At 38.4% G+C, this 19,100-nt stretch overlaps 2 protein-coding genes across 6 annotated transcripts in view; one reads left to right on the top strand and one right to left on the bottom strand.

Moving 5' to 3' along the window:
• Positions 1-12,933, top strand: part of UGP2 (UDP-glucose pyrophosphorylase 2) — a 53,627-nt gene extending 40,694 nt beyond the window's left edge. For all 3 annotated transcript variants that reach the window (XM_065929066.1, XM_065929065.1, XM_065929064.1), the window contains exons 4-10: positions 3,751-3,936; positions 5,216-5,349; positions 6,072-6,369; positions 7,461-7,658; positions 8,196-8,438; positions 11,268-11,372; positions 12,480-12,933. In XM_065929066.1, the coding sequence (XP_065785138.1) occupies positions 3,751-3,936; positions 5,216-5,349; positions 6,072-6,369; positions 7,461-7,658; positions 8,196-8,438; positions 11,268-11,372; positions 12,480-12,587 (1,272 nt within the window). In that variant the 3' untranslated portion in view covers positions 12,588-12,933. The remainder of the gene's footprint in view (positions 1-3,750; positions 3,937-5,215; positions 5,350-6,071; positions 6,370-7,460; positions 7,659-8,195; positions 8,439-11,267; positions 11,373-12,479) is intronic.
• A 615-nt stretch (positions 12,934-13,548) lies between these two features.
• VPS54 (VPS54 subunit of GARP complex) overlaps positions 13,549-19,100 on the bottom strand; it is a 102,373-nt gene continuing 96,821 nt past the window's right edge. For all 3 annotated transcript variants that reach the window (XM_065929060.1, XM_065929062.1, XM_065929063.1), the window contains one exon: positions 13,549-14,936. In XM_065929060.1, coding sequence (XP_065785132.1) covers positions 14,831-14,936 — 106 coding nt within the window. In that variant the 3' untranslated portion in view covers positions 13,549-14,830. The remainder of the gene's footprint in view (positions 14,937-19,100) is intronic.

Genomic DNA, 19,100 nt, shown 5'->3' with positions numbered 1-19,100 from the left:
GAGAGGAGGACATGAGTGGCTTTGTCTCCCCTGCACATTTTGCAGGGAGCCTCCTGAGGTTTGCCCCACCTTACCTGTAGAGGTTGCCCTGCTATATATTTACAATGCCACAGAGGTCTTCGTAGAACACTGAATTCCATTCATGTCTTGGAGAAAGAGAAACACGGTGATCAGGCTTGAAAGCACAGAGATAGCACTGTGCCTGCTAAGTCATTTCAGTCCTGTCTGACTGTGACCCTTTGCACTGTAGCCCACCAGGCTGCTCTGCTCATGGGATTCTCCAGGCAAGAATACTGCAGTGGGTTGCCATGCCCTCCTCCAGAGGATCTTCCCCACCCAAGGATTGAACTCATGTCTCTTACTTCTGCATTGGCAGGCGGGTTCTTTACCACTAACGCCGTCTGGGGAGTACTGGTGACTGACTGAAGTGACTTAGTCAGAGTAACATCTAGGCTGTATCCAGCAGTGCGTGGCACTCCCTGTCGTCTCCCAACCCCATCCATCTTTGCCTGAGTGGATGTCTTTGTGCATTCTCCTGGGGGAGCTCAAGAGGGGGAAAGTGGAGGACAGATCTAAAAATGTCCCTGTGACTAGCTAGGTGTGTCTAGCATAACTTCAGCTGTTGCCAAGCAGTCTTCTAACACAGGTCCTTTTGGCTCTGGAAATAAACCAAGCTCTGTGGGATTGCTTGGTGAGGTCCCTGGTGGCGGGTGTGGACCGCATCACCAACAGAGAGAACTTGTATTGGTATATGGGGTGATTTATGTGATGAAAGCTGAGCTTGCCACCTAATTTAAACTGCAGTAAGCTGTAGACCAAAACTGTCTTGGCTTCCTTCCATGCATGACTGGTGCCTTTCTGTGTGTTTGTGTCTGTCTGTGTGCGGAGTCGGGTGGATTTAAGCTGAAATGTAAGTGAAAGTGGAGGCTTCAAATAGCAATGCTGACTTGATGACTGGATATCTTCCTCCTGGCTGTACATTGTTACTTCACACCTTGTGACTTCTTCCCCTTCTCTCCATTGTCCTTTTCTTGTTAACAGTCGGTTCTTCAGTGAGGCCTGTATTTAATTAGCTGCTATATTATAGCAAGACAAGTAGGTATTACTGAAAGCACCACCTAAAGAACCATGGTTCCTTGACATTTGTAGGCGTTGAGTTACTCCCTGCCCACTTAACTTGGGTTACAAGGTTCTAAATAAGGCACTTCACAGAGAATTCTGGGCTCCCACCTAAATGATAAAGAAGTTTCTACTTGGGAGTTGCCTGCACCTGGGCCCAAAAGTCTTCATTAGCTCAGTTTTGGAATTTAATATTGTTCTTGGATCAGCTTATTTTATTTCACCCCAAATATTTGAAAGGTCATTCAGAAGTACATTTTAAATTTAAACTGAAGTTCTCAAGATACCAATCTTGGGAAAATTGAATCAAGACCAAAGTGTATTTAATATACCTTTTGGCTGAAGGCAGATGGCCTAGTGTTAAAATCATTGTGAGGCTGAGACCTTTGATCACCATTATATAGAGAAAAAAGGAGGGTACATGATCACCATTATATATAGAATAAATTTGGGGGATACAAGAAAAAGTTTGTTTAGCCTCCATAGACTTAGTCGTAAGGAACTGTCTTAAAGCATTCTAGTAAAATGCATGTTTTGAAGTTTGATTAATGTGAAGAAAACTTTTTTTTCTCTAAATACTTTATATTCTTTATCATATGTGGATCAAAGATGTTTTGTCATGAATATATGTGATATTGGGATTTTTTCCTCTCCTGGTGAAACTTTAAGGCTCCAAGGTTGACATTTGGTTTTTAATTCATCTGCACAGATGATATGAGTCAGTGTCACTGAAGTTAAAAAGAAAAAAGGTTATATTGAACAAAAAAAGGATTTTGGCAGAGTTTTACTAAAACAAACTGACACATAATTCTGGTTGTTTGGTTGATATTTTATAACAGGCCATCTAGAACTGCATGCACTGCTAGCCATGTATGTTGATTTACATTAATATTAAATAGAATTAAAATTTCAGTTCCTCAGCTGCATTTAGCACTGTGTCTGGAGGGTGACAAAAATGGTGAAAAATGCTATCCTGTTGATCTTTTGACTGCATACCTAAATATGAAGAAATTTCTTTTTACATTGTTTACATTTTTGTAAAGTTTCTGCCTTGAAATGACAGGCTGCCCATTCCTAAGAGATAATGGAAAATTCACAACTCAGGTGTTGAGTAGTGTCTGCAGCCCTGAGCCCTGCCATTCTGTACTGTTATCACCTGTATTTGAAAGAGCAACTTTTTCTCAGACTTACACTTTTAGAACCATGGTTACACTTGTAGTATTATTTTTCATTCTTTTATCTTTTAATTCAAAGTTGAGTGTATTCTGTTCCTTAAATTCAAATGAAGAGAATACATTTTCTGATTCACTAAACTAAGACTTCAGAACATGTATTCTATTCAATTTTAATACCTACAAATGGAATGAAAAAGTTACATAATGCTCAATTTGCCATAGAACCTGTCAACCTGCATTCCATTTCTTTGTATCAGTCTCCCCTTCTTTCAGATCTGCATACACAAATATCAACTTTATTAAATGACAGTATTTGTCTGGAAAAATCTGCATTAATTTGGAATCTCCTGAAACATATACATCACTTTAAAAAAAAAAAAGAATGCTAATTAAACCTTGAGGACATTGTGCTAAGTAAAATAAGTCAGTCACAAAAGACAAGTCCATTGTTTTCCATGTCTGAGCCACCTGGAGTAGCCAGACTCATGGAGACAGAAAGTAGAAAGGTGGAAAGGAGGGAGTGGGGAGTTGTTTTATAATGAATATAGATCCAGTTTTGCAGGATGAAAGAGTTCTGGTTTTATTTCTTCAGTCCCCTTAAGTATTATCTATCCTCCACCATGATGTAACTAAAGAGTACATTTGATAATCTATTTCATAAAAGAAAAGTAACAACAAATGTTCTGTAGATGTATAGAAAATATACTGTGATCTTTTTAAAAGCTCCGTTCTTGTTGTAAGATGTTTAGACTTGTTTGTGCCTCTCCTAACAGAAGAATTTGAGCTTCCACTGTCATTGTTCCTTTCCTGTGAGGAAGAAATTGAAGATTAAGCCTCTGTGCTCATTTCAAACTTGTTTTACTGTTTACACAGCTCATTTTCTTTCAGGCAAACTTGCTTTTGTTGAAAAAAAAACTTTCAGATTGCAAAAAAATCACACCCTTGTAAACCATAACAGGGCAGGTATTGTTAGCTTGCTTTGAGTATTTGGCACTGTCTCCAGGAATTGTATGGAGTATGTTACCCAGAACTGTGTGATCATTTATATACTTCTCCAGAACCTAAGAAGACTCATGGTACACCAGAAACATTTACAGATGTGAATGAGTTGGTGCATCCTGTTTGCTATGTTGATGCACACTGAGAATTCAGTGCTTTTGAAGGTAGTCCAAGAGAAGAATGTTCTCACCAGCCAGTCAAAATATTTGTAGACTGTAACTTTTCCCCTCCTGTGCTCCATGGTACTGTAAATGAACCACTCAACTGCTCCTGTGTGCAAGGGAAGTTGCTGATAAGAACTTAATTTTGAACCAGAAGGGCCCTGGATATTAAAGAAAATGTAGCTGAAACTCTACAGAAAAAGCAAACCTCTTCAAGGAAGCTGATTTGGTTCTGATGGAAATAACCTTGGTGCTGATTTGGTTTAACTTCTTAACAATTTAAAAAAATTTTTCAGATTCAGCCCTATGAGAAGATAAAGGCCAGGGGCTTACCTGATAATGTATCTTCTGTGCTGAACAAGCTGGTGGTGGTGAAACTCAATGGCGGTTTGGGAACCAGCATGGGCTGTAAAGGCCCAAAGAGTCTGATTGGCGTGAGGAATGAGAATACCTTTCTGGATCTGACCGTTCAGCAAATCGAAGTGAGTAGGAGCATTAAGCCTTTCTCATGAGCTACCAAAATGATTTTCAGTTTTCAGGTTACTTAGAAATGTTACCTTAGAAAATAATAGATGAAGATTTGAGCTAGTAAAGGAGCATGCTATCTTTATTCTCTTTATTAGTGTGTTAAAAAAAGGTTTGGTGTTCCTAAAAGCAAATTCTTAGGGTGATGTGAGAGCTTTTGATCTTTAAATAGCATTTGTGGTGCGAATCTCTGAATCTCTTCAAATTCTCCTTTGATCTCCCTGCCTCTCTCCCCTCCTTCTCTCTTGGGGTAGCCTTCATCAGAGCTGGGATGATCTGACTTTATTAGCCCCCTTTTGGAGGCTGGGGAGAATTTCATGTATCTGGGTGGGCACCATGGATGCTAAGAATTGTCACTAACTTCTCTTTTACATAGACCATAAAGTCCTTAATCATAGACCATAAGCTCTTAAAGAGCAGTGGCCCCTGTCTTTTTCATCTCTATATCCCTAGTTTCTCATACCGTGCCAGCAATCATTATAATAGCAGTAGCAGCTAGCATTTATCCAGCACTTACTAAGTATCATTCTGAGCTCTTTATGTGAATTGACTCATTTGTTCCTCTCAACAACTCTGTAAGATAAGCACTGTTATCATCACCATGTTACAGATGAGGAAACCAAGGCACAGAGAGGTTGATTTACGCCCAGGCCTCCCTCGCTGGTTAGTAAGTGCAGAATCAAACAGGGAACACGGGGCAGTCTGACTTCTAAGACTGTATTTTCTTCTCACCTTGTGTTGCCTTTTAGCTCTTCCTAAAGATAGAAAAGATATTAGTTAAGGTATTATTCACAGTCTTTAACATGAATCCTGAGAATAGGGAGACGTCTTTGTAACATTTGTACTTTCATCCCCACAGTACTTTGGACATAGAGTAAATACTTAGTCTGTGTTTGCTCATCCAGTGAGGCCACAGGGTACTGTGGCTGGGCACACAGCCCCAGAGTTGGACTGTGGGAGTTGGGAGGGGTGTCCTGGCTCTTCCACTGACCTGCCACTTCTCTGGGCCTCAGTTTAGCCATCCATAAAATGCAGACAGCAGTTTCTGTCTCATAGGATTGTGATTTAATGAGCAAGTACATGGTAAAGATGCTAGTTATAGTTTGTTACAAATCTATATATTTTGCTATTATAGATGATATGAACATTTTGTGATCAACCATTGAGAGTTAATTTTATCCTTTGAAACAAAAGAATAGTAAGTCTAAGTGACCTAATTGTTGTTTTCCTCCCTAGCACTTGAATAAAACCTATGATACTGATGTTCCTCTTGTTCTGATGAACTCTTTTAACACGGATGAAGATACCAAAAAAATACTACAGAAGTATAATCACTGTCGTGTGAAAATCTACACGTTTAATCAAAGCAGGTACAAGGAGTAAAAAAATTAACTCTGGGGGATGTTACTTCTGGGAAAGAAGGACTTCTTTGTTTTGTTTAATCAGAGCAGCCTCAAGATGTACATGTGCCAGACTGTCTACAGGTGTTTAATGCCTTTAAAGGCTAAACATTAGTTAATACATATGTGGCAGTTATAATCACTCTGTGGTTATGTAACTTGAATTTCTTAAAAGAGAATCTGCCTGAGATTTTGGTTCTCCAAAGTGGTAAGAAGCAGACATCCCTGAGTACCAACCTGCTGTTGATTTTCTGGGAAAGGAAGAGAACCACCACTGAATATATCTGTTGGTAAGAATGGACAGCATTTCTCAAATGGAGAGCATTTCCCTTTTTTTTCAAGGAAAAGAACAACCCCACCACCAAATAAGTTTGAGAAAATTTACTTAATATGTTTTTCCTTTTGAAGAGTCATAAAACATGAATATCTTAAAAATATGGGGTGTCTTCCCATCTGAATGACCATGGAATAATTTTTTTTTTTTTTTGCAGCAAATATCACTATGTAGGAAGCTGGTTTTTTGGTCAACACAGATAATGAGAGATTTTCTTAAATGGATTCACTTATAATTAAATTACTGTGATGGACTGAAAAGGAGGGAAATTTTATTTAACTTTACATGCATTGTTTTACTTGAAGATCTGGAATACTCTACAGAGTTGATACTGAAAAAGACATTTTGTTTTCTTAAGGTACCCAAGGATTAATAAAGAATCTTTACTGCCTGTAGCAAAGAATGTATCATACTCAGGGGAAAATACAGAAGCTTGGTATCCTCCGGGTCATGGAGATATTTATGCCAGTTTCTACAACTCTGGTTTGCTCGACACCTTTATAGGAGAAGGCAAAGAGTATATTTTTGTGTCCAACATAGATAATCTGGGCGCCACAGTGGATCTTTATATTCTTAATCATCTCATGAACCCACCCAATGGAAAACCTTGTGAATTTGTCATGGAAGTCACAAACAAAACCCGTGCAGATGTAAAGGTAAATACTGAGGAAGCACTTTGGGGATTTACATCTTCACATTTTGTAGTTGCAATTCTTTATTGAAAAGTTTCTAAGTTTAGAAACTTAATAACATCACTGTAAGCTAGAGTGGGAGAGTGTTCTAGAGTACCCTAAGTTCTATCTGATATAACAGTGTATATATACATCCAGATGTAATAGTAGTAAAATCATTTTTCTTTTTCAAACAATCTATATGGGCAATTTTAACTAAAAAACAATTCCATACATATTTATAGGATTATCTGAAACATATGTGAAAACACTGTGTTTGTTCCAACCATTAATATTCTTCTAGTTGGATGCTTAAGTGTTTTTAATTGTTCTTTTAATGAAAATTTACTTCTATTTCTATGTATTTCTCTCTGTATATATTTTATATATTTTATCACTGTAATATCTTTTGTTACAAAACAAAAAAAGTTTTATACAAAACAAAAATTAGTTTTTTTCATTTTGCATGTTTAGTGGTGATATTTGGCCTTTGATCGAATAGTACACAAGGTCTTCCACTTAGCTTCAGGGAGTAAGAAAAGTGGGTAGTGTGTGATACTATGGCTGGTCCTTGGGCTGGGTTCTATTTCTCTTGCAAATGTCCCCCTCACATATGTGTGAACACTCCTCTCTTCCTGCACCTCAGGACCTCTAGGCTAAAGCCACTCTGAAGTCTCTTCTCTTCCACTTGTGCCTCTGTCTTAACGTTACTCCCCTCATCCCACAGGTAGTCAGAGCAGGGTCTGAGGTGGTAGGATTGGTCATTTGGTGAGAATAAGAGGAATGTCTGTTTCTGCAGCAGATGTTTGGAAAGTGAGGAGAGCGCTAATGTACCCCCAGGACTTTTATTATGGACAAGAGGGAGTATAAAACAACTGACAACCTGAATTATTTTCTTTGGTTCCACTTTCATACATGTGTTACTTTGTATCCCAGACTGAATCACTGCCATTGCCTTTTATTCTGGGGGATTTTGTCATCAGTGTCTTTTCTGTATCATTCATAGACTGTAAACAACGTGGTTTGGTTATAATCGGGAGCGGTGTGGAAGCACTCACTCTTCTCTGCCTTTCTAGGGTGGGACGCTCACTCAGTATGAAGGCAAACTGAGACTGGTGGAAATTGCTCAAGTGCCAAAAGCACATGTTGATGAGTTCAAATCTGTATCAAAATTCAAAATATTTAACACAAACAACCTATGGATCTCTCTTGCTGCAGTTAAAAGACTGCAGGAGCAGAATGCTATTGACATGGAAATCATTGTAAATCCAAAGGTAAGCCAAAGTTGCAGCCCATTGGGCTCCCTGGTTCCACTCACAGAACACCACACACAGACTCACTGTCCACTGCCTCTGGCCCGTCTAGTCCATGGGTCACTCCTTTTGTCCTGGTTAGTTTCTTCCGTTCCTGGCCCTCTCTTTCAGAGTTGACACCCATCCCTTAGTTTGCCAAGCAATCCATAGTGTCCTTACTTGACCCTGGGCCGTGGTAGCGGCAAGAGCACTGGGGCCCAAATAGAGGATCTACCTCAACCTTTATGCTCTGGTACTTAGAGGCCTCTTGGCCACAGGCATCTGCATGGGTTTTCTGAACCTTCAGCTCTTTATTGTAAAATGGAAATGTTACTGAACAAGAGAGTTATGATGCTGAAAAAGATTACATATGTATAAGCACCTACCAGTGCTTCAGAGATATCAGCTCTCAAAATTCTGTTTGCTTCAGTGGATCTCTGAAACCACTCGCCAAATAACTAGCCCATATAGAACCAAGTCACTAAAACCTGTTTTTCTCTCCTGCTCCCTTTCTTACAGACTTTGGATGGAGGCCTGAATGTCATTCAGTTAGAAACTGCAGTAGGGGCTGCCATTAAAAGTTTTGAGAACTCTCTAGGTATTAATGTTCCTAGAAGCCGTTTTCTGCCTGTCAAAACCACATCAGATCTCTTGCTTGTGATGTCAAACCTCTATAGCCTTAATGCAGGATCTTTGACAATGAGTGAAAAGCGGGAATTTCCTACAGTGCCCTTGGTTAAATTAGGCAGTTCTTTTACAAAGGTATGTAATTATAAATATGATATACATGTGAATTTGTATTTCTTAATGTGTAATTAGAAAGATAGGATACACGTGTGAATTGGAGTCTGATGCTAATCTATTATATTCTTCCAACTCTGATGTCTTTTAAAGGAAATCAACCATAGAAGATGAAGATGTAACTCATTTTTTAACTGCTTGCTATATAGAGCAGTAAAGAATGTTCACATTTTAAGATATTATATCTTATGTCTTGTCTAAGACCATTACTGCTTTCATCGGTGAGAGTATGTTAATTCTGGTTTAACAAAATTTATTGAGCCTCTGCCATGCACAAGGCAGTGTTCTAGGTATTTAGCAAGAAATAAAACAGACAAAAATCTTAGCCTTGCTGGATATTCTAGTGGGGTAAGAAGCAAGCAAGTCAAAGGTATAATATGCCAAGAGATGGTAAATGCTAAATAAAGGAGTAGGGAATGTGTGGACATGGTGGTGGTGGTGACATTTTACATCGGGTGGCCTGAGAAGTTTATACCATGCAGGTATCTGGGGCAAAAAGCATTCTAGGCAGGAGGAATATGGTAAGTGGAATCCAAAAAAATCTAATCACATGAAATGCTGTGAGGTTAATGAATGACAGGGTTAGCCTTTGTGTGGCCTGTGCCATCCAAGTCTATTTTGGTCCTGCTTGTGGTTCGGACGTGTGCACTGCCCTGACGCAGTCATGGGCTGATTCTGGGTCCTGTGGCCGGGTTGGAATTTCCAGGTTGCATTTTAGAAGTCTCCCTGTCTTTGGTGCCTCCCTAATCTGCCTGCTCGGGCTGGGAAAATCGTGGTGCTACATGGACCCGCCATCTTCCCAGATCCTGAGATGGACTTAGTATCCATTTTCCACCTAACCTTATCTTCCCTTCCTTGCCTCCCACCCTTCCTAGTCTCTTCCATACCCTGCAAGAGATAAGAACTTTAGGCTGTCTCCATTTGAGAACAGCGGTTGAGAGGGCAATGGCTAGTTGCTCTGAAGAAGAACATGTTTTAGGGTTCCTAAAGCACAGTGAGCAAGTGAGCAATGGGGGTGGGAGATAGTTGATCAGAAACGTAACAGGCCAGATTGTGCAGAACCTTGTAATTGGGTATTGGGAGTGTTGCTTTTTTCTTCTCAAGGGTGAGAAGCTCTTCTCAAGGGTGAGAAGCCATTGGAGAATGTCAACTGAGGGGTGAAGTGACCAATCTGGTGAGCAAGGGTAGAATCAGGGAGACCACGGAATAGGCTGTCACTGGAATTCTGGCTTTGAGCAGGGTGGCTGCAGGGGAAATAGTGAAAAATGTTAACATTATGAAATATTTTGTAAGTTGTACCTACAGGATTTACTAGGTAGGAGGGTGAAAGAGAAGAGTACGGATGGCTCTAAGGTTTTTGGCCTGTGTGACTGGAAATGTGGAGCTGTCTTTTACTGAGGGTGTGGAAGGCTTGGATAGAGCAGGTTTAGGGGGAGCAGAATGGACAGTTACATTTTGGAGATAGTGTACTTGGACCTTCAAATGGAGAAACTGAATGTATGAGTCTGGAGCTCAGAGGAAAAATCTAGAAACAAGGTAAATTTGAGAGTTGTCAGTTTATAACTGGGTATTTAAAACCATAAGGATCACTGAGGCAGTTAATGACGGGGTAGGGAGTCAAGAACTGAGTCCTGAGGAATGCCAAGGCTAGAGGATGCAGATACGGTGGAGGAAGCAGCACAGGTGACTGCGGAGGTGCAGATGAAGAACTGGGTAGAAAACCATGACTGTGTGTGGCCTGAAAGCCAAATGAAGGAAATGTTTCACGAGAGAGGAACTGATCATTTGTAGTCAAGTGCTGTTGCCAACTCAAGTAAGATGAGTGAGAACTCACAATTAGCTTTAACAGTATAGAGGTTTGGGGGCCTGACTGGCATGGATTTAAGAGAGAACAGAAGAGAAATTGAAGATACTGAATGAGAATGTATTCAAGAGTTTTTCCTTAAAGAAAAACATAAAAATGAATCTATAGGTAGAAAGGGATATAAGATTTTAGAGTTCTGTTTTTAAGTTGGGAGAATTTATAGCATGTTCTATACATTGTTGGAATTGACAGAATCAAGAGGGAAGCAACACAGAAGAGGGAGAAAGGAGCATTGCTTCACAGTATCTTTGGACAGTAACCATAAGAAGGGTTAGCCTTACATTGGAATAGAAATGGTCCGACCCCAGAACTAGGAGGGACAGGTAATGGCCTCCAGAGCAAGTGGGTGGTGGTGGTACAGGCCAGTGTAAATTTTCCTGTTGCTTCTGTGTTTCTCAGCAAAATAGGAAGCAAGGCCATACATGACAATTTCTAGTGCCAGTAAATCTAAGGAAGTAAGAGGCAAAGATAGTGATCTTGATACTTTGTGCTGTTGTTCTTCCAGAACTGTATTCCATTTCTTCTTAATCCTACCCATGTCACAGGGCCCAGCTCCAGTCTAGCTTGCTTCAAACCATGATGATCTCTTTCCCAACTAACTCCAGATTATGTGAACCACTCACCTGGCTCTTAGCATGGTGGTTATCTTTTTACTTATTACTATTTTAATGTCTAATCTACTCAGCTGTAGTGTAAACACTTGATTGTGGGGACAAAGTTTACCTCCTGGTCTCTCCTACACAGGATATATAAACTCACTACTCACACAGTGAGTCTTTAATAAACAGGGTTCTTCCCATAAAAGGCCTGAGCTTGGCCATAAACAGAATGTTTTACAGTTCAAGTAAACTGCCTTGTTAATTTAATCCCTCTTTTTCTTTTAACCCACTTTTGAAACAATTTTTATGTTTCCCTTTTTCTTTCAGGTTCAGGATTATCTAAGAAGATTTGAAAGTATACCAGATATGCTTGAACTGGATCACCTCACAGTTTCAGGAGATGTGACATTTGGCAAGAATGTTTCATTAAAGGTGTGTTATGATGAAAATTATAGTTCTTATAGTTTTATAAGATAGGTTTCATCATCTAGTCCTAAGTTTACCTTTATTTTAAGGAATACTTCTTAGTCTGTACCAGATTGCTTATAAGATATGCATTTTCAAAGTGAAATAGCTTACTACAGTATTTAGTATTAATACTGTCATCCATAGATATACAACATAGTTAAAATATAATCATAATTGTTGTGTATAGGAATTTTGTGGAACATAGCATTCAAATGGAAAGCAAACACTATTAAATAATTGAATTGGTACTATTTTATTGAAATATGACAGTCTTTAAAATCGAATCACTGATAAATTAGCATTCACTAAAGATGACTATTTGAAAGTAGAAAAAAATAACAACTCCATTTATACTGATTATAATCTATTCCTGTTAAAAGTAAAATGTCATCAGTATGAAGATGTTCATTCACATTACTACAGTGCTTGGGTACTTTGAGTATCATTCCAGCCTAGCATAAGAAATAGGAAGGACTATGGGTATGAGTATTCAAGTTCAGAACCAAAGATACAACAGTTTTTTCCTAATCAAGTATTTTTTTAAAGTTCCATACCTAGAGTTCATGTGTTCTTATTAAAGTGACTTAAAGATCTTAAAAAAACAAAAAGATATATAGATATATTTATTTATAATTATTGCTGATACTGCCTTATCTAAACAATTTTACTTAAGACATGAAATATGAATCATTAAACTGTTCTTTAAAAAAAAAAAACCACAAACCTGTATGTAGATAAAAACCAAGCACCTTGTAGTTTCTGAAGGTAGATAATGCTGGCAGCCTTGCAAGTAGTTCTTTGAAAGGGCCAGTCATGCTGTGGCACTGGGTCCACTTCCCACTTCTAGACTCCTTGCCTCCTTATCAGAGATGGTACCAGAACTACTGCCAGGGTTGTGACAGGACACATTACAGTTTTCCTTAACAGGCCATTTGTTTTTCATATTTCATGTTGTTTATAAATACGCTTCCTCCACTGTAAGTGAAGTTCTACATAAACTTGATAACTGTAGGAAAATCAACTGCATTTCAACTCGCTGTTGCAATTATTCTTGTTTTTTCTGTCACTTAGGGAACGGTTATCATCATCGCAAATCACGGTGACCGAATTGACATCCCACCTGGAGCAGTATTAGAGAACAAGATTGTATCTGGGAACCTGCGTATCTTGGACCACTGAAATGAAAAATACTGTACACACTTTATACTAATTATGGGCTGAACAGTTTCTTACAATGAAAAGTTCCTCTAAGATTATAAAATAGGCAGGTACTGTTCTGTTACTGTACCCTGCAGTGTTAATTTTTAAAGTAGAGTTTTCTGCAGTATGCTTTTAGTCTAAGAAAAGCACAGATGGAAGCAATACCTTTCTTTTTTGAAGAAGATCCTGAAAGTTAATTCATCTGAAAGTGCAATATTGTTTAATCTTAAAAGATTTTCCAGCAGAGCTGCCCCAGTTTTAACAGAGGCCTCAATGATGGTCATTTTGAACTGCTTGTGATTTCAAAAATAAAGCTGTGAAGCAATACATGTGTACACTCATACTTTTCAATGCTAACTTTACGAAATGCTGAAGAAAAATTTTGATTTACTCTTGACAAACAGTTACTCTATCAGTTGAAAGATTTGCTCCTGGAATATTTTAATTGCTCGCTGGCCAGTTACCTAACAAATCCAGTTTTTACATTTCTGAGAATTAACCACATCATTATTTCCATAGGAATTAAACTTGAAGGTATATCTTTCATCTAGTTTTGAAACTGGGATGCCTGCCATGCTTTCCACAGACTCTCCATTTACTGAAACAAAGTGGTATTTCTTTTCCCAGCTGAAGGGGGTGGGGTGGGCAGAGGTAGCGCATTTCTCTCACACCCTTGTTCTCTAGTATAGCGGGGTGAGGGTGTAACTTTATAAAAAGTTCCCTTTCCTTGAAGCTTCATTTCCTGAAGCTGCTTTGCTGTCACTGAAAATGTTCTTGAATAAACCTTCCAAATCCAGGTCTGCTGGTAGTTTGAATTTTGGCTTTTCTGTAAGAATCAATTACATTTTTCAGTTCTTCCATGCTTGTTTTTGAGTAAGTTGCTTATTTTCTTTAAAATTTACTGTATACTATTAAAAAAAAGTTGTCTTTTAAAGTCTGATAATTTTTTACAGCTTTATTTTAGACAGACAGTTTAAGAACCAATGACATACCTCTGTAATAAGGATAAAGGAAAGAAAACAGGCTTTCCTTTTAGGAAACCAAAGAGCACAAAATAAGACTATTTCATTGTACATAATCACCACAAGGTTAGGCACTCTGACAGGGTTAGGCAAGATTCCTGGTGTGAAGTGAGGCACAGGCACTTTCATTTAATTCTAATTTTGAAGGTAGGTATTATAAAAGTCTTTAATTTAAATAATTTACTCATCACCTTATATTTCTGGCCCCAACACAGCAGCCTATATTTTAAAAGTTCTATCTATCCCTGGTCTTTGTTCATATACATACTGAAAGTAACTTACAAACAAGAACCCAAGGGGGGGGGCATACTTCAACGTTATCTAAATGTTAAAATGAGAACTCAAGATTAGGCAGAATATATGAAAATGTATTCTTGCCTCTAAAAAAGGGAAAAAAACACCCCAACCCTTCATAGATACTTTTATAAAAATACAGCTGTTAAACTGCAGGCTTTCATATACCACATCTGATAAGTATTTAAATTAATAGTTGCATAAATAAACACCAAAATCTTACTCTTTTATTATTACTTGTGATCAGCCTTTCAAGTATTTAGGCTATTCTGGAAGGCTTTTATGCAGCTGACATACAGCGGTGATAAAAAGATTAAATTTGCAACACACAAAGCCTGAAACTTAACATTGGTCACTAAAACAAAAACTGAATTCCTAAATCCAAGCAATCAAAAGATGTTTATTTTTTATAGAAAGATCTGTAAAAAAATAATTTTCAAACAGCTTTACTTTCATAGAGAAAACTTTCTACAGAGGTTGAGTAAGATTTTAATATTTTAAATTGTACCATCATTAAATAAAGTGGGACACCGTATGAATTTCATTGCACTGGAAGAAATGCAAAGCATTTTTTAATATAAAGTATACAGAGCATTCTAGTCAACTACAGCTGTGTTACAGCTATGTGTTCTTTTGGATTTGGTCCAAAGAAACCTGAGTCTGTTTCCAGAGAGAATGAAAATGTTATAGACACCTGATCAGTTACTCCTCACTGAAGGAAGCACAGAGATGGCACTCCTTGTAGGTCCCACTGGACCCCAGTTTCCCAACACTGACACTCCTTTCCCCTTCCCCACTCCCGGCTCACGGTGGGCTCCAGATTCAGTTCTTCAGTCACAGGCGTCCATGTTTCCATCACACACACATCCCCTGGTCAGATGAACTGCCCAGTTTTCCAGTATGTCATCACCTTTTCTGTTCCCATATCTCGGCCATATTTAGGTCCAAATCTTTAAGGCCTTTTAAGGCTTGAAGATTTCCAGTGTAAAAAGCTACATCTGCTGTGACCAACCTAAACATTGGAGAGAAAATTATTTTTAATCTCATGCTTTCATTTCAAATAAAGTAGCTGTGCTCACAAAGTAAAAGACCTATCCTAGCTTCTAGACTGTGATTTAAAATTTGGATGCCCTAGGGACCAAATGTCAATATATTTCTCTTAGCAGGATTCCTACTATCATATAGTTAGATCATTTAATGCAGTCTCTTTCAACAGTGTTTTCAAAAGATTGGAGTCAGTTTCACAAATAAATTTATCTTAAAACAGTATGAAACAAAAATAATGGTGTAAACTTGTTTTTGGATCAGTTGTCACTAGAGTATACATGTATGTGACTAGTGAACTCAAGGAAAAGAAAGACAAGGTTTCCTGAGTGCCATCTTAAACAGTTAAATGAAGGCTGGTACTCATGTGTAAATACTACTGGATACAAAACTTTGATACTGACAGTATAACAATACCTGACAAAAAGCCAAGAATTACACTTTTGAGTATTTAGCTGTCACATTAATGCTTATCCTTGAAAAAACACTCCTGGAAAGAAGGCTCAGATAAATATCATAGCTCCACACACAAGAAATAGGGGCCAGTCTGATGAGACGTATACATTGACAGATGTGGCCCACAAGGGAAAAAAATAGATCCTGATTTAGTATTTTATAAAGAAAAAAGAAATGCAGCTTTGATATTTTAAAGAGCATGTAAGGTCTGGATTGCTGGACTGCCAGGGGACAAGGATATTTTTATGTACTAGAGTCATAGACACCATTGTACTTATGTGCTTAAGGTTTCAGCTTTTGTCACATGGCAGAATTTAGTTACAACCATATTTTTGTTTGAAACTTCTGGTTCAGAGTGCTTTAAAATTCATAAAAAGAGTAAATTATGTTTTCTGTAATAAGAGGATCTCTGAAACTAACAGCAGAGGCTCAGAAAAGAACAAAGTCTTTTTAAGGCAAGTTTTCCACATTAAAAATTAACACAAATCTCCATTTTAAAAGATCAAGTTATGTTTAACAAACACAACTATTTATAGTCTATAGAAGAAAGTACATAGAAAGTATATGCTGTACATCAAAGTTGAGAATTTTTGTTTGCTAAAAGGACAAAAAAGCAAATGTGTGCAATATATGTAACCAATGAAGGAGTAATTTGAAGGCATATGCAAAAATCTAAAATCAGCAAGAAAAAAATAATACCCAGATAAAAAATGGGCAAAGAATAGGAAAAGTCACAGATGAGAACACCTGAATGACAAATATGTAAAGACAAACATTAGGAAATGCAAATCAAAACAAAATACCATTGTATCAATTAGACTGGCAACAATTAAAAAAATTTAACAGCAAATGCTGGCAAGATGTGGAATAAAAGGGAATGTAAACTTGGCACAGCCACTTTGGAGAGCATTCTGGCAAATCCTAGTGGAGTGAAAATGTACATCTGATCACTTCTAGATACGCACCCTAAAGAAAAGATCACATCATTAGACATGTACAAGGGAAGATCTTCACTGTGGCATGATTGTAAGGGAAAAAAATCACCTAAAATAAACCACTAGGTGAAATGGATACATTAAATATGGTTGATTCATGTGGAAGAATACAATAAAGCAATCAAAAATGGATGGTTTTTATATATCAGCATAAGTAAATAACAGAAAATACAAGCAGCATATGTACAAAATATCATGTAAATAAATTCATAAAGCAGCTCCACATTTTCCCTGAGATAAAGAGGTAAATAAATCAGAGTAACTTGAAGGATATAGACCAGATTTACTTGAAACACTGCAGAAGGACTGGGAAAAAGAGAAAAGAACTGGAGATAGGGGTTAAGGGGTACTCTAGCTTTGTTTGGAATGCCAATTTAAAAACAACACTGAACTTTGTTTTCAAGTGAAAATGAAAAATGTTAATACTGATCAATTCTAAGTAACAGGAATACAAATATTCTCCATATGTCTCTGTATTTTAAAAATGTATTAAAATAGAGAAAAAGAAAATCACATTAAAAAGAACACGTGTGGTTGCTGGGGAGAAGGAAGGCAACACTGCCTAATGGGGTTTCCGAGGTGGTGCTGGTGGTAAAAAATCCACCTGCCAGTGCAGGCGACAAGAAGACGCAGGTTCGATCCCTGGGTAGGAAAGACACCCTGGAGGAGGGCACCAGGCTCCAGTCCATAACATCGCCGAGTCGGACATAAGCATCACACTTAACGGGCCTGGGATTTCCTCTTGGGGTAGTAAAATGTTTCAGTTCAGTTTAGTTGCTCAGCTGTGTCCAACTCTTTGTGACCCCATGGACTGTAGTACACCAGGCCTCCCTGTCCATCACCAACTCTGGAGTTGACTCAAACTCATGTCCATTGAGTCGGTGATGCCATCCAACCATCTCATCCTCTGTCGTCCCCTTCTCCTCTCGCCTTCAATCCTTCCCAGCATCAGGGTTTTTTGAAATGAGTCAGTACTTAGCATCGAGTGGCCAAACTACTGGAGTTTCAGCTTTAGCATCAGTCCTACCAATGAACATTCAGGACTGATTTCCTTTAGGATGGACTGGTTGGATCTGCTACCTGTCAAAGGGATGCTCAAGAGTCTTCTCTTAACACCACAGCTCAAAAGCATCAATTCTTTGGCACTCAGCTTTCTTTATAGTCCAACTCTCACATCCATACATGACTACTGGAAAACCATAGCCTTGACTAGACAGGCCTTTGCTGACAAAGTAATATCTCCGCTTTTTAATATGCTGTCTAGGTTGGTCTAACTTTTCTTCCAAGGAGAAAGTGTCTTTTTATTTTATGGCTGCAGTCACCATCTGCAGTGATTTTGGAGCCGAAAAAAATAAAGTCTGCCACTGTTTTCACTGTTTCTCCATCTACTTGCCATGAAGTGATGGGACCTGATGCCATGATCTTTGTTTTCTGAATGTTGAGCTTTAGTTTAAGCCAACTTTTTCACTCTCCTCTTTCATTTTCATCAAGAGGCTCTTTAATTCTTTGCTTTCTGCCATAAGGGTGGTGTCATCTGCATATCTGAGGTTATTGATATTTCTCCCAGTAATCTTGATTCCAGCTTGTGCTTCTTCCAGCCCAGCATTTCTCATGATGTACTCTGCATATAAGTTAAATAAGCAGAGTGACAATACACAGCCTTGACATACTCCTTTTCCGATTTGGAACCAGTCTGTTGTTCCATGTCCAGTTCTAACTGTTGCTTCCTGACCTGCATACAGATTTCTCAAGAGGCAGGTCAGGTGGTCTGGTAGTCCCATCTCTTTCAGAATTGTCCACAGCTTATTGTGATCCACACAGTCAAAAGCTTTGGCATAGTCAATAAACCAGAAATAGATGTTTTTCTGGAACTCTCTTGCTTTTTCGATGATCCAACGGATTTTGGCAATTTGATCTCTGGGTCCTCTGCCTTTTCTAAAACCAGCTTGAACATCTGGAAGTTCACGGTTCACGTATTGCTGACGCCTGGCTTGGAGAATTTTGAGCATTACTTTGCTAGTGTGTGAGATGAGTGCAATTGTGCTGTAGTTTGAGCAGTCTTTGACATTACCTTAGGGACTGGAATGAAAACTGACCTTTTCCAGTCCTGTGGCCACTGCTGAGTTTTACAAATTTGCTGGCATATTAAGTGCAGCACTTTCACAGCATCATCTTTTAGGATTTGAAATAGCTCAACCGGAATTTCATCACCTCCACTAGCTTTGTTCATAGTGATGCTTCCTAAGGCCCACTTGACTTCACATTCCAGGATGTCTGGCTCTAGGTGAGTAATCACATCATCATGATTATCTGGGTCGTGAAGATCTTTTTTGTACAGTTCTTTTGTGTATTCTTGCCACCTCTTCTTAATATCTTCTGCTTCTGTTAGGTCCATACCATTTCTGTCCTATTATTGAGCCCATCTTTGCGTGAAATGTTCCCTTGCTATCTCTAATATTCTTGAAGACATCTCTAGTCTTTCCCATTCTGTTGTTTTCCTCTATTTCTTTGCATTGATTGCTGAGGAAGGCTTTCTTATCCTTGCTATTCTTTGGAACTCTGCATTCAAATGGGTATATATTTCCTTTTCTCCTTTGCTTTTGGCTTCTCTTCTTTTCACAAGTATTTGTAAGGCTCCTCAGACAGCCATTTTGTTTTTTTGCATTTCTTTTTCTTGGGGA

The sequence above is a fragment of the Muntiacus reevesi genome, chromosome 3 (assembly GCF_963930625.1).
Source record: "Muntiacus reevesi chromosome 3, mMunRee1.1, whole genome shotgun sequence".
In the NCBI taxonomy this organism is placed as follows: Eukaryota; Metazoa; Chordata; class Mammalia; order Artiodactyla; family Cervidae; genus Muntiacus; species Muntiacus reevesi.
Note: the sequence above shows the minus strand (reverse complement) of the source record. Positions and strands in the feature narration are given on the sequence as shown.